Genomic DNA, 15,492 nt, shown 5'->3' on the forward strand with positions numbered 1-15,492 from the left:
AAGTTCTTGTGCCCTCGGTGTTCTTGGCTCGCTTATTTGCGAATAGTACTGCTTTATATTCGCCTGTTTGATGCTAGTTGCTGATGAACGTTTCTTGTGGATCTTATCTCAGATCGCAAACTTGAGAACATGTGATATGCTTTTTTTAGCGAAAGTGATCATGAACTTTTTATGTTATCGACCCTAATCATAAAGCAGTTGAATATGTGCAGTGGTGTAATTTATATTTCTGTGTTTAATAAAAGTGGAATGAAACTTATTCTAAATATGAGCTGACATTTCTGAGTTTCTCTCAGCCTGATCTATCGAGATTTTTTCTTGTGCTAGGGCTAGTTTTTCAAGTGTGTTGAGTTTTTTGTTTATGAGTCCTTTAAAGTCAAGTATATGTATCGTAGTTGTCAGTGAAGGCAGTCAAGATTTGCAAAAATCTTAGAAAGATATGCGTTACAAGATGCAACAGAGGTTGTATATAATTAAACTTTTCTGTTCATTTTGTGGTCGGGTTAAAATGACTTGAAGTCTCGTTTGCTACCCTTGGCTCCACCGCACCGCTTCGATCGCAGATGCATACGCAATCGCATTTATCAAGTCGTTTTGAACCGAGTATAGACACACATCAGCTTACCCAAAGCGAAGGAGCACGGTCACTCACGTGAACACGTTCGCATTCGAAGGCAATAAATGTGAAACATTTGTTGCCTTCAGATTGTAAGAAACGTTGGAACGAAACTCATTTTTTTTCAATTTTACCTTATTACTATTGATTCAATATGGGGATACTAAGAGGTTGGCTTCGCTTGCACGGGGTATGATACGAACAGCCTCGGGCCATTTCAGCTTTCCATCCTTCCTGCCTCGATGAAATGGTACCAGACTTGTCTGGAAGAATGAAAACAGAGGCATAAAACAGCGTGTAACCCCTCACTTCATTATTTAGGTCCAATTCACACTTTAAATGTTCATAAAACCTCAAACGATCATAAATTGAAGTGGAACACATGTGCACCCCACACTGGCGAACCACTGACAATTTATCTAATTTACCCTTCAGTGGGATTTTTAATCTATTTTATCGAAACCATTCTTTTTAAGCGACCCTAATAACCTCTTTAAGGACAGCATAACACGAAACTGATAGTATAGAGTTCCGGTTCTAGATTGCGAGTGTGCGAGGAGTCACCCTCAATTAACCCTAATCGTCCTTAAAAAACGGTATGAAACCGATTTCCTAAGAGGTTCGTTAGAATGCGCCACTCTTGTACACGTTCCGATTTCCTCAGCAGCACATTCACTAGTTTTATTTGAATTTATATGGATATATTGTCGCACAGATACTCTAACATCTGCGATTTCGTGATATGCAACCGCTTGGTATGAAATTTTTATGTTTGAATGAGCGCTATAAGTTTAGATGCTTCTAATACACATGAACATTCCCATATAAGCATAAATAACATTTCACACTGCAGCTAAGAACTCGTAGATTTCAACGATTTTTGAGGTTAAATGGTTCAGATGAGTGCACCTCAGCCGACAGGTCTCGCGGGCATGATTTGCAAACGCTATCTGCGGTGCCCGAAACTATGTGAAGGAGGAATCTCCTTATTTGATGATTGGCTGGTGAAACCTGCTGTCTGCACTGCTCCAGGTCTGAATTGCGCCTGAGAGCTTGTAGTGCAGAAACTTCTCATCTGAAGTAGAAGTCAAAAATGGAAGTCATTATTGAATCGGCCATTATTGCAGAATATTTTATGCTTTGCTCTCAAATTTGTGTTTGTTTGAAAAACAAGGTTCGAAAATTAATTCAAAACTTCAATAATTTATCACGAACAACCTAAGAGTGTGTAACCGTTATAAAATTGATTCCATCGTCAGCAATATACAGAATTTTCCTCAGAAAATGGCAGCACAACCGACTCACGATACCGTTACATTGAAGAACATTACAGGAAGAAGTGGTGAGTCTTTTTTCGTTGGCTCCTCTGTCCTTGCCGTCTTGCTCAAAAGAACGGATAGTGGGGATAGTGTGAACTCGTTTCACAATAAACTTGATAAAAACTGCGTGTGGTCGCTTCAATCATAAGACAGACAATCATCAGACAAAATACCTTCTTATAGTGAAAAGTATTTTTGAAAGTAGGGGATCATAAGAGTTAGATACAAATTTCTGCTACTTTAGCAGATGTATTCGATCTATTTTTTTTCTGAGAGTCCTCTCCCAACCGTGGTGATCGGGGATTTCACAGCTTCTTATTCGCAGTCAAACAGATACACTAAGCAGATGTCCAGGAGCGGATCGATGCGATCAATCTAGCGCAATGTATCGCGAATTCTAACGGTTGCACTGCTAATGTAGCGCGTAAGTCAGATCTTGGTGCGCAGCGAGAATATGCTACAGTGGTTGACTCGAATAAAATCAATTTGTCTGCCTTTCATAACCGACGACTCGAGTAAAGCTATACGGGCTAGTTTGCCGAAATGTGGTCTCAGGACCAAATGAGAGTTGTGGAAATACCTCCAGCAAATCTCAAGATGTAATTTGTTCAAAATAGAATGTATGATCGTTTCTGCTTTACTCCAGACTGTGTAATATGCCCATTCGGAAATGAAGGCGACTGCATGGTCTCTGGTGTAATCTATCTAATTTCGTGCAGAACATGTGTAGACCATTACATCGGCGAAACAGGGCGATCACTTCGTGTTCGTATTAAAGAACATCTAGATGGTATGAAACCACCGAATGCAGCAACCTCCCTTCACCGAGTTCACCGCAGACAGTGTCATGAAAATGCTTCTTTCTGTATTGCTGCCACGATCTCATCGTACGAACCCGAAATTGTAGTTTGCAGAACTCTAGAAGCGTTTTGGAAAATACAAAAGGTCCAAAAATGAATAGAAAGGAAGAGTGCATAGCCGTCACAACGAGTTGGCTCTGTATCAAGACCTTTGCTGGTTTTGATCTACGGGGTCATATGCGGGTCGCATCCTAATTAGTATTAGCAGAAGGGATGTCCGCTAACATCACGCAAATGCGGCTACTGAGGTGGGCATTACGATTTGGGCGCTTTTGGTTTTTGTTTTTGGGTGTAGTATCTTAAGGGATGATGAATTGTTCTGGACGAGGCATTTGAGAGTATACATTGCAAATGTTCCTACTTTCCAGGCTCTGACGAAGGCGACAACGCCGAAACGTAAAGCACTTTTAACAGTCTTCGCTCTTGCTGACATTATCAATCAAATACCACTAGTTTTTGTTCGTAGAAGTGCTGAGGATCTGTCGCGGTTATTCTTTTCGCAATCTGAAGCTCAGGGTAAAACATATCCAGCGCCTAGTCTGATCTTATCGTACGAACCCGAAATTATAGTTTGTTCTTCGTAAACTAAAATTGTATTAAGTTCTCAGCATTGTATGAGTTGTTTATGGTACGAGCAAAAGTCTATGAAGTAATTTTGCGAGCGCAAGCAATTATTTTATGGAGTTCGCACCAATACCATTGCAATATCCGGCATCTTCATGATATCTCTGCTCTAGCAACACTTTTTGCAAAGTGCAGGTGTGGTCTTATTCGAAAGAGACAGAGGGAAAAAAGAAAAGAAGAACACCTATCGTATCATGGCTGTTTCACTTCCTCACGCCATCAATCACTTTCCCGAAAAATATGAAGAGTAACTTCATAGCAAATCCTTAAGTTTATTTTTTAGATTCCATATTGCTTCTGAATTCAAGTAAGACTCCGAAGAAGCCCGCCATTGAACATGTGCAACCGCCAGGTATCCTTGGAAGGTTTGTTAACTAGGAATACTATGTATTGCTGCGTCTAATGCGAGCAGATTTATTCGCAAGACATTTTAGCAGTTTATATGTGACGTTTATAATTTGCGTAAGATTCAAAAATGTACATAATAACTGAGCCTCCGAGAAGGTAGCATTCCCTACTACTCATTTGAATTCATGTGAACTTCAGAGATTCAGCATGTGTTATGATTATATCAGTTATGATATGGTTTGTTACTGTTTTTTTCTTCTTCACAAGATAAGGGAAGCATAAATTTAAAGAAGGAGAGAAGGAAAGAAATTAGAAATGCAATTATTGAAAAAAGAAGAATAGTTCCATTACTGATGAATGCTCTTTCGTCTATTCTCTTGTGTGTTTTCTCGTTTCTTTCTACCTGGAAATTCCATATTATATAGCTTATCATGTAGGAGGGCAGGGCTGGAAATTCAGCTATGGCGAAACGGACTGAGGCGTAACTGGAGAGAAGAAAAAGGGTTGCAGTATTTAAACTGCAGAACTTTAAAGCTGTTGTCAAGCATTGTTCTTTAAAATTTTCGATGCAAAGGTAGCAGGTTGCAAAGCTTGGCTTCTATTATACGATTTAGTGGTTTTCCAAGTGTGCATTGGCCACGCTGCCGATCAACGGCTTCTTTAGCCCAATGGTCTTGTTTTTCACCAGCATTGTTTAGGGTGAGGAAAATTCTATTTATTACTTGCATAATTACAGATTGCGCTCATTTATTCCTCAAATTGCGGCAGCAAACGAAGCGTTGAGCAACGCTGATTCCGAGAAATTGGATGCTGACGTGAATAAAGTTGACTTGGATTTGGACGAAAGTGACACAAGCACCGATGACGCTGCCAGTAGCGACGAGATCGAAAGTGATGTTGTGAGTAGTTGTTGGTTTTGTATGACAACGCCCCTATGCAGCCTCGTTCAAAGCTTGGCCGGGCAGATCATAGAGTCAATCAATTATAAGTGGATTTTTAATATTCCAAATTAGTCATTGGCGTTGTGAACATCACATATCATTTGACTGCCTCTTTTCTTTTAGGATGAAGACCCGAAGGTTGAGTTCAACATTTCGCTCTTCCGCGCTCAGCAAAGTGATGAAGAGAACGACATGGATTTGAAACTTGACGTCGAGCAACTACCTGAAGGTTTTCGGGAGAGGGATAATTCGCTGTCATGCGATGGCCCTCCTTCTGATAAGAAACCTAAAATATTAGTCGAAGAGTTGTGATTATGTGAATAGTGTATTTGGCAATTTGTTAGTTTTTGTACGGATGTTTGGAGTGAAAGCCAAAATTACGATATACATATAGCAGTTTTATTCTCGACTTTCTTCTCCAATTTCAATTGATTAACATGCAGATAAGCTCTTTCATTTCATTAGAGTTTACGGGCTCTTTTAATAATACCTCTATCTCGATTATTTGTTGTAGTTTTCTTCAAAGTTGACTTGTTTTCTGTTAGCTTTCCAGTTCGTAGACATACTGTGTAAATTATCAAAAGCTTGATTACTAATTAAACACAGTTATTAAAAGATTTTTGATTCGTTAGTGCTTCCATTCAAGTTTAGGAGTGTTGCTCGCTAGGTGTTTTAGATTCAACAGTCTAAGAATGCAAATGTTATAGACGAAATAGCTCCCGAGATAGAATCATTACTTATTCATCCAGTTTAAGTGCTGGATGTACGACTCACCCTCAACTTGTGACATTGATAGTAGTAATATTATGGTGTTAGATCGTTGTTTGCTCAATGTTTTTTATAATGTTATGAGGGAATTTTAACCATTTGTTGTGATATGAGCTCCTGATAAAGTCTTCACGATATCTGATGTTATTATGTGATTATTTAGGTAGACTTCCCTGATATCGACTTTTTGTTTGTGGTTTTCCATAGTCCCAGGTGTAAGGTATTGCTTCTCTAAGTTTGGATGAATATATCTCATGTGTATGAAGAGTGAATACTTCCCAGGAAGCTTCTGCTTATTGTTTCGACGCTTAGATATTTATATATAGCATGGTGGCTCACCGAAAGAGAGCAAAACTGAAATGTCCACGAATCTCTCCCTGTCCTAGGTATAAAATCCTCCGCCGATTTGACCATTTTAAGAAATTGTTGTGGTCTCGGGACCACCAGAATTTGCCAAGAGAGGAATTCAATAAGATCAGTAAGGGGCACAAAATTTAAGCAAACGAGACGAGTTGGATCATGTATCACCCGTTTACTGTTTTATCGATCTATACAGTACCGGTTCATCCTTTGCTTGTTGGCTATATAAAGAAGAGGTGCTGTAGATTCTTCTATGAATGATAGGCAGTTTGCTGCTACTTTATGAAGATGTGTTTTCTGATTATGACTGTTCCTGTCATTCTTTGGATATTCAAGTAACAGAGATTTGTTCAAATGTTTGAGTTGAGTCTGATATATTAGAATATCAATAAGAACAATATTAGGTGCAAATTAGAATTTATTTGGACAGTACTGCGCTAAGTACACTTCCATTATGCTTTCGCCCCTCAAAAATTTTAATTTTTTAACCATCAAAAATCGACTGCTTGGACCTTCTTGCATGGGATGTGATGACCTTTACAAACGTATCAAGTAGTGAGTCAGTTTTGTTCCAGTCGCGATCAGTATTGCGAAATAACCTCGATATGACTATTGCATTTCAACGGGCAGATATACTGCGTGTTAAAGATTTTTCAGCGTCTGGGCTTCCTCCGAGTTGTGAGGGGGCCAATTTTATCCATGGCAATGAGCTCGACCACGGCATCCGAGCTCGATGTTCGTGCTCTTGAGAAGCTGAAGGATATCTATGGCGACCTAGCTCAGGTGCCAGTTCCGTCTTCTGGTCGCATCCAGAGTTCCAACAGCTTCGTAGAGGTTACCGTTGTTGCGTCATCTCAGCTAGTTTATTTGATACCATAATAGCTATCAGCGTCATGTTTTTCAGGTAATTTCAGTATGGGATAATCCTGCTCTGCCACTTAAAAAGAGCACAAAAACTCAGCGTGCTTCTGTATTAGAACGAGTGAATGAAACGAAAGAATTTCGCTTAATATCTACAACCTCCCTACCTTTCACTAGCTTTGAGTAGGTTTCTTTTCTTAGCCAATCAACAGTTAGTTGTATTGATTTCGCTGTTAAGGACTCAATCTATCACATATTCACCAAGCAATTCAATGGTAGCACAAATTATTACGATTCCGGATGGGAAGGAGAAGAAACAGTATTTGAGAGTGTGTTCTTTTTGGCCGTACTATTAGGAACTTTGGTATTGGAAGTGGAACTGTATTTTAAGGTATTCGATCAAAACGAGCACATCGAAGTTTTGTGTTCAGATCTAAGCGGCCAGAAAAAACACGGGTTCATATACGGTGGAGGTTCAGGTTTGTAATGTACCAGACTGTAACATTTGGTTTTTCATTCATTTTATGCAACTTTTAGCACTAGACTTTTTTTTTGGAGCTATGAGATTGTCTTTTCATTTCAAAGCTTGCGCTTTTTTGAGCATTTGATTATATTTTTTTTGCCTCAGTAATTCTTCTTTCGTTCATATCATGCTTCTTTGAATTATGCATGAAATCTTGTTCCTTTTAAATTAAAAATTAGTTAAATTTAATTTAACTATGTGTTATTGTCAGTATTCTTCACTTGTGAACACTGAATAGAGAATTTATTCGGTTTTTTTCAGCCCCTTTCATTGCACTGCGGTTTTCCCATGGCGAAGGACATGTCCTTTATTGTGCTGAGAGAAACGTCAAAACAGCGCAGTATTTTGATGCCGACTTAGAGTGGGACAACGATGATAAAATATTAGAAAGCAATGTGGTGAGTCAAATTTATCTCGGTAATTCTGTCGTTTACTGTTGTCGTGTTGTCGAACTAGAGCCTGATTTAAAAAAAAAAGATTTCGGTGCTTTCTACTGTCGTATTTCTGTTCTTGATGGATTTACGGGATAGATTTGGAAGGATTATCTCATCCTGACTGTGAAGTCATATTTGTGATTTTCATTCTGTTTGTCTCTACCTTAAAGGCAGCATACAGCCAAGCTGATGTTGTGATCTCTCCACGAAAAGAAGGGGTTAGAAGTGAAATCACGATAATGAGAGCGATCACGCTCAGTTCGGTTTTCCCTAATTGTTCTAATCCTAATAATTCGGCAGCCCTGTACGCGCGTTGTGTATGCGAACAAAATCATTTAGGTTCCTTCGGCAGCTATTCAAGCAAAACGAACGAATACGCTGATGAAGGAACTGATGCGGGGATAGGAGTAGCGCGTTATAAGGTGCCTCGTATAAAAATTTGAATACTAAAGCCTAACCGTATTTTCTTCGTGGTGAGGTCCCAGCATCGTAAATTTCGCGGTACGCCGCCTTTAAGGCTACTGTCGCTGCTGTAATACGGAACTCTGTCGGCAGCTCCGAAAAGAAAAAACTCTGAGGATAAAGATGTGTCACAACAAGAATAATGAAATTGAGCATATCATTGAACGTTGTGGAACGGCTTACCTAGCAAAGTATCTATCATAGCGTTACAACCGCACGACGCCATCATACCATAATGATTCACGGAACAAAAATTTTGTGAAGAGTTTCGTTTTCATTACTTGTAGGGCAAGAAGTTCGAACTCCTCGAATCCTGGGGCGAGTCTTGTGGAGAAGTGAAGCAGCCTGTACTATGCATTGTCGATGTTTTATCTGGTATCGTCACCGTGCTTGATCAGATACCAGCCGAGATTTCACCTACTTTTGTATGTTTATTCCTCTTGTTTCTTCTATAGATTTTCTATTCTTCTCTTTTTTTCTTCTATATCTTTTCTTCCTCGAATCCATTTGTGGTTGAGCCCTTCTTCTTATAATTACTGAAGTTGACCTCAGATTTTAGCTCTCGAGGAAGTAACACAGAATTGTTCTTTCGGCATCGTTTGCGTACTCAATATGTCGTTTACCTAATAACTTTAACTGAAGCGAAACTACTCCTTTTCTCTCCAGAAACCGAATAATGTGAAGCTAACGCATATAACTAAAACTTTTTATTTCCAACATTCACCTATCAACACTGGTTTTTATATAACTGGCTTGCGGATAAGGTATCGCCAGAATCTCTTCCATAATTCATAGTGTTTGGCTGTTCTGCATCTTGCTTGTATCTATTTTGTGAGTTTCCAGGCAATTTGGGCTCCTGACGACGCAGGAATCGTATTCTTCGGTCTTCGCAACGAACCGTTCAAGATGGGAAGAACCGCTTGCAATAACAGAGCGTTAGTTTTCTTTTGTCCTCCATCCTTTCTATTCTTTAAGACGCGCAGGATTTTTTTTCCCTTCAGCGGCACTATGTACTACTATGAACTGCAATCTGCTAAGCTGCACCCTATTGGTGTGGAGGATATTGCAGCCGAGCATCCATCTTTCTCACCTGACGGAAGAACGCTTGTGTATTTCCAGCGACCTGCGGATGGACCGCACCAAGCTGTCATGGAATGTGTGAAGGTATGTTTTAGTATCTTCGTAAGAAAAACACTGCGCCGTTCTTGTAGACGAAGTTCTTGGTGACGAAGCAATTTTTTGCTTTAATGGTTCTTCGATTATTCCGCTTCACTTCTGTAGGTCCCATGGCCATACAAAGGATCTGTACCTTCTGTGGTTGTGCCAGTTGTCCAAGAAACATCGCGTTCTTGTGAGTTTCCTGGGCTTTCCTTCATACAAGGAGTTCCACGATGCTGGACTGCAGATGGTGATCGTCTTATTGTTGGAACCGCGTGGAGGAGTAAAATGGTAATAGCAGTTTTTTCATGAGATCAACTTTCGCGACACTGTTGTGCTACAATTGGTGGTGAAATTTTAAGGAACTTGTTACAATTGACGTCACCAATGGCCATGTTGGCAAGCTAACGAATCACGGGCAGTGCCACGGTTCGTGGCAACTTGCGGACGTTTTCGAAGATGAGGTCTTGGCAGTGGTGTCAGCTCCAAACAGACCTCCAGCATTGCTTTTGGGTACATTACCTGCGAAAGGTCATGAGGATAAGGTGATTTTCTTCTTTTATCGAGCACAAACATTGGATAAAAATTAGTGAGGAAACTTCAGATGGTATGGACTCGTTTGGACAATTGTTCAGTGATTGAAAACCGAAAAAATCTCTTGAATTACTCCTGGCAATTGGTTGGTTTACAGCGTTCAGGTGAGGCGTTTTGTGTTTTATGAAATGTTCGGCATTTATCTAGTATTCTCTCATTGATGTCATTAATATGATGTGCAAACCGTATATCGCATATGATTCCTTCATTTTCAAACTGGGTACCCCATATAAGTGAACCAATGAAAAAATAGCGTAGTTACATCGACAGGTGATAAGTCACATAAATGAATAGATATTCCTTAGCTCTTATTTCTCTGGGTGATGCCCTCTTAAACAGGGCGGATAACGGTTTGATTTTCGACCGCCGGCTCATTTCAAAGTTTGTCGAGAAATGCTAGTTGTAATTGCAGTTGTAGCCGTTAACTTAGCAAGATCACCGAATAAACCCAGTCAGTAGCAAGATCACCAAATAAATTTGCACGAGGACTAGTGATTAGGATGACTATTTATTTCTTGAAAGAATCATTTCTGTCCTCTAAGAGGCAGTGAGTAAGAATTGTTATTGCGGTTAGTGCGCCAGCGAGCGTGGTTGCAAATCAAATCAGGAAATTCTGGAAAAGGGAAATATAGATAGTCAGAAAAATTTACTCAACAGTGAGTGAATTGGAAGAATGTGAGAAAATATTTGATGAACATGGTTAACAGTGACACCGTGACAGAAGGGTTACAGGTTGGGTTTGTTGCAGGAGAAACACCATACGAAGGTATACTTCTTCTTCCCAATGAAGGCGATTCAGTACCACTCGTCGTTTTACCACATGGAGGCCCACATGGGGTTTCGATCGCTTCGTAAGTGCCCTCTAATTCGCTTGTTCTTAAAACTCTCACTAACGTTGTTTCAAGTTGGCCACGTCGTGCGACAACTTCTCTCGTCAATTCGGGATTTGCTGTCTTGATGGTCAACTACCACGGCTCGGTGATTAGTATAATGTCGTAATTATCTATAACATTTAATAAGAAAACTTCTGTTTGCTTCTGGTATTCTCATCAATAGTATTTCATAGTTCTCTACATTAAAAAAAGAACAAGCTTAGAAATGAAGTATAGTCGGGTCAAAACGACATGAATCACGAGTGTAGTTGCGGTGCGTTTGCGTACGTGCTCGAAACTACGCGGTGAAGGCAACAGTCCGAACCGGGTTGGGACTATCGCAATCTTCAGCGATGGGTGATGCCAGCAAGGGTATAACCACCCTCCTAGCCGCTGCATTCTACCGAAGAACTCGAGAGAACCCGCGTACGCAATTGCGTACGTGCTTCATGCTGCTTAGCGCTTCATTTGTTAAAGTGCAAAACGGATTTAGCTTCACATAGCAGTCACGCTTTTTTTTTCGTTTTTGCTTCTCTTCTTCATCGGAAATGATGAATTCTACTAACTTAGTCTCTCTGTGTTTGGGAGTAATTTATAAGCTGCAAACCGGTTGTCTTGAGTAGTAGCAATATGAGAGAAGATGGAAAGAAAGAAAACCTCATTTTTTTGTCGTCTCTGTCGCTGAAAATGGTTGATCAAAGTTTCAATTTCAGCTCGGCTTCGGGGACCAATTTGTTCGTTCTTTGCCTGGGCGATGTGGTGATTTAGACGTTAAGGACGTGCACGTATGTTTGATTGAACTTCGGAATATTCCTCTCCGCATCACTGACCTCACGTATTTGTTAGCATGCAGTGTTGACGGTATTGGATTCTGAGTCTCGATTGGATCGGAATAGGGTCGTTCTCTATGGAGCATCTCATGGAGGATTTCTTGTTTCTCATCTGATTGGACAGTACCCTGTGCGTCACTCTACCTTTTTAACCCCGAACGTCTCCTTGGGAGAAGGTCTTTCATCGAACATAATCAAATGTTTTTATGTAGCGGTCTTTCAGGGTTTCTACAAATCTTGTGTCGCACACAATCCAGTGCTTAATGTGCTAGCAATGCATGAAATTACGGACATTCCAGACTGGTAAATCATTTTCTTTCCATTGCTTCCGTTCCACAATCATAGTATTTTGGATGCGTCTCAGGCGAGACAAGATCCTGTGACAAGTGAAGAGGTATTGAAAATTGGAGCTGCTGTTATGGGAGTGGTATCTTATAGCCGGTTGTTAAAAGTATCTGAAATACAGTGGGAAGATTAAAATTCAGGGTTTATATCATCCACCTAAATTCCTTTGAGCCTCATCTTCAAAATTTTCGCACTCATTCAGTAAAATATTATGGTGTGAAGATCTATGTTTCACATACATTTGCCTTCAAGAATTTCAATTCAGTTGTATTGAAATAAGTAATGTGGAAGAACATGCTATAATCGCTCAGATATCTGTGAGATCACGAAGATAGAAAACAGCTGTTGCTCTTTTTTCATCTTCGCCACTCTTAAATGTAGTTTGTATGTCTGAAATATCTTGTTGAAAATATATACAAAATGTCTAATGGTTACATTGCTAATGTACCGCGTTGGCCAGGTCTTATTGACTTGTGTTGTCTATTGACAATTTATGACTTGAAGCAGATCAATTTCTGCTTACCTTTCGTAATCGACGACCTGAGTAAGGCGATAAGGGCTAAACTGGTTAGGTGTGGTCTCGACGACCACCCTAGAGTTGTAGAAGTGCCTCCCACAGATCTCAAGAAGCAGTTAGTCCGAAAAAGAAGGTACGATCGCCTTACTCCAAACTGTGTAATATGCCCATTCGGTAAGGCAGGCGACTGCATGATCTCTGGCGTAGTTTTATTTAATTTCGTGCAAAACATGTGGCGAACAATGTATAGACGAAACACTATTAACATACATTGACAGGCGACCTCTCTGTGTTCGTATTAAAGAACATCTAGATGGGATGAAACATTCAAACACAGCAACCTCTCTCGGAACTCATCGCAGAAAATGTCAAGAAAATGCTCCCTTCTGCACAGCCGCCATGATCCATTCGTACGAATCCGAAATTGTGGCTAGCAGAACTTTGGAGGCGTTCTGGATAAACACTAAAAGTCCAAAAATGAATAGAAAGGAAGAGTCCACAGGGTCATGTGCGGTCCTCATTGCATCCTCATTAGTATTAGCGGAGCGATTTTATCACGCGAAGGTTCGCTAATATCACGGCAAGGCGGCTACGTAGTACGTATTACGAATGATCTGACTCACCTGACTCTGACGAAGGCGAGGACGCCGAAACGTTAGCCGCAATAAAGTTTGTTAACAATCTTGGTACTTGCTTCAATTTGACAATCGACAAATTGCGTACTCATTTTGTTTAAAGTTCTCTATAGCTCTTTCTATCAATTTGGACCAGTCTTCTCCAACGAATGTAACACAACTATAGTTGCCTATTCATGTATTTAATTCACCTTATTTGCCTTATTTCATTCTTTTCGCTCGACTTTCAGCAACCCACTAATTCTCTCTTCATATCGTCTGGAGATTTTCCCGTTTGTATTTAGGACTGTTGTAGAAGGAACAGGTAAAGAAGGTGACTGGACCAGATCTCTAACGGAAGAGGAACGGAATCAGATGTTTGAATGCTCGCCGATCGCACATGTTGACAAGGTATTCATAAACGTTATTGTGAAATCTTTCAATGAGCAAGAGTGTTTGGTTCAATATCACTCGTGATTAAATTTAGGCAGTTACTCCTTACCTCCTCCTCATTGGTGAAAAAGATCTACGCGTTGTTCCACATTTCCGTGCTTTTATTCGAAATCTTCTTACTCGTAGTATTCCCTGCAAGTATGTTTATGCACATTGCATTCATTGCATTTAAAATAGTACTTCACGGTTGAAAATCCGGATATCTTTTGAATTCGTTATGTCTTGCTTATTCTGTCTTTTTTGGCTTTTGGAACTTTTGAAATAGAGCAATTATTTGGAAACTATTTAGTGGTTAACGGTAATTTTTGGACCAGTGAATTTGTTTGCAGAGTTCTATGTTACCCTGAATCAGCTCATCCAATTGATGAAGTGGATGCGGATGCAGATGCAACTATTAACATCATCAGATGGTTCCAGAAATCTTTCAAATGACTTTAAGACAGAGACTCCTGTCATATGGACGACTTGTTGCAACCTCGCTAGATTGGATTTTTTTTTTTTTGACAAAGTTCCTAATTTCGTAACTTATTTCTAGATTTTTGTACTTTTTCCATTTTTTCTCACGCATGTGAAAAATCTGTATATCATTAATATCAGCGTTGACGGTGAAGTTATTCGTAATAAAATATTAGTTCTAACGTTTGCTGTTATTAAGCAGCCGAACGAATGCATAATACGCAAATATGCTGTTTTTCCAATAACACTCATTCTCGGAATTACTTATACATGCGTATAAAGTAGGCTCCGCAAGTTTTTGACTTATGTTTATAGATAATTTTTAGAAGAGCTTATAGCGCTCCAACTTTCGTTGTAAAATACTGTTGTAGTTGCAAGCGGTAGCCAATGATTTGAGTGTGAATGACATAGGCCGAAGCGATGCAATACGGCTTGACCAATTTGACGAATTTCGAATTGCGGAAGACGTCTTTGACGACATTTTTTCTGTGAACGTATTTGCACTCTTTTACCAAGTCCACTCGAGCACGGCTCAACATGGAAGCTATTTTAGAACTTGCACATACAACCATTGGACCGCGACTTATGTACCTTTCACGAAAATGTAAGGACGTAAAATCCCTTGAGATTGCACTGCAGGGAGTAAAGGTTTGGATGGGATCCAATGGACATCTTGTTATACTCGCCTTTGAACGCTTCCAACATGGTGCGCAACGAAAACTCTTTTTCTGCCACTCGCTTGAACCACTCCCTCTTCTTTCCCTCTTATTCTAATAGGAGGTGCATCGTGCTCACCTGGTAGAACACATTCAGTATCAACTACCATACCATTATTCAGTAAAGTCAAAGCGTCTGACCTGTGCTGGGCAGCTGCGCTTGGAGTAGCATGGTCGCAGAATCGCTTAGCTCTGCCATTGGGCGTCAGAGCTGGGTGAAGCTGCTCCCGCAAATGTGACCACCTAAGCAGTTTTTCAAATTTTATAACTTGACAGATTGGAGACTGGGAAAAGAAAGTACGCCTTCTGTGAAGTGGATGCCAATTGAAGAGGCAAAGCTGCAGTAAGCACGTTGCGACCGCAAAATTTAACACAGGCTTACGCCCCTCATCCTTCAACAATGAGCCTCGGGGAAATGTAGTGGAACTTATAAAACGTGAACAGTGCTTTATATAGATATCCTTTTAGGTTCTTTTTGATTGCTTTACGTAAATAGACGGCATAAAACGTGTTATAACGCAACGACGTGACACGTCCTTGGTGAAGGCATGGACTGAGCTCTTTCTACATTATACAGAAGTATTTCCTTTTTGTGGGTTCCTACTACTTTTCTATAATGATACATGAACTATTGAATATTGCAGAAAGAGCTTAGTGCACGCCCTTACCGAAGAGGGAGTGTCGCATCGAGTCGTTCTAACCTACTGTAAATAAGGGCAAATGATGATCACAGAGGTATAGGGTGGGGGGTCAAAATGACATGAAGCAGTGTGCAGTTGCTTAAGCAGTTGGGCTTGAAGCGGCACGATGGAGCGTGGCTG

The 15,492-nt window shown here is 40.2% G+C and overlaps 2 protein-coding genes across 2 annotated transcripts; both read left to right on the forward strand.

Annotated features, from left to right (window-relative positions):
- Positions 1-1,900: 1,900 nt before the first annotated feature.
- On the forward strand, positions 1,901-5,020 carry RB195_003134 (uncharacterized protein; the record flags this gene model as incomplete). The annotated part of the gene is made up of 4 exons (XM_013436007.1): positions 1,901-1,958; positions 3,703-3,784; positions 4,504-4,666; positions 4,832-5,020. The coding sequence occupies 4 exons, from the start codon at positions 1,901-1,903 to the stop codon at positions 5,018-5,020; spliced, it is 492 nt and encodes a 163-aa protein (XP_013291461.1).
- A 1,515-nt stretch (positions 5,021-6,535) lies between these two features.
- Positions 6,536-13,931, forward strand: RB195_003135 (uncharacterized protein; the record flags this gene model as incomplete). The annotated part of the gene is made up of 19 exons (XM_013436004.2): positions 6,536-6,670; positions 6,741-6,880; positions 6,936-7,026; positions 7,089-7,176; positions 7,482-7,618; positions 8,404-8,541; positions 8,960-9,051; positions 9,118-9,280; positions 9,398-9,565; positions 9,637-9,819; positions 9,879-9,972; positions 10,617-10,719; positions 10,774-10,846; positions 11,454-11,525; positions 11,587-11,700; positions 11,794-11,873; positions 13,352-13,457; positions 13,534-13,637; positions 13,829-13,931. 19 exons carry the CDS (start codon positions 6,536-6,538, stop codon positions 13,929-13,931), a joined length of 2,184 nt encoding a protein of 727 aa, XP_013291458.2.
- Positions 13,932-15,492: the final 1,561 nt, after the last annotated feature.

This window comes from Necator americanus, chromosome IV (assembly GCF_031761385.1).
Source record: "Necator americanus strain Aroian chromosome IV, whole genome shotgun sequence".
In the NCBI taxonomy this organism is placed as follows: Eukaryota; Metazoa; Nematoda; class Chromadorea; order Rhabditida; family Ancylostomatidae; genus Necator; species Necator americanus.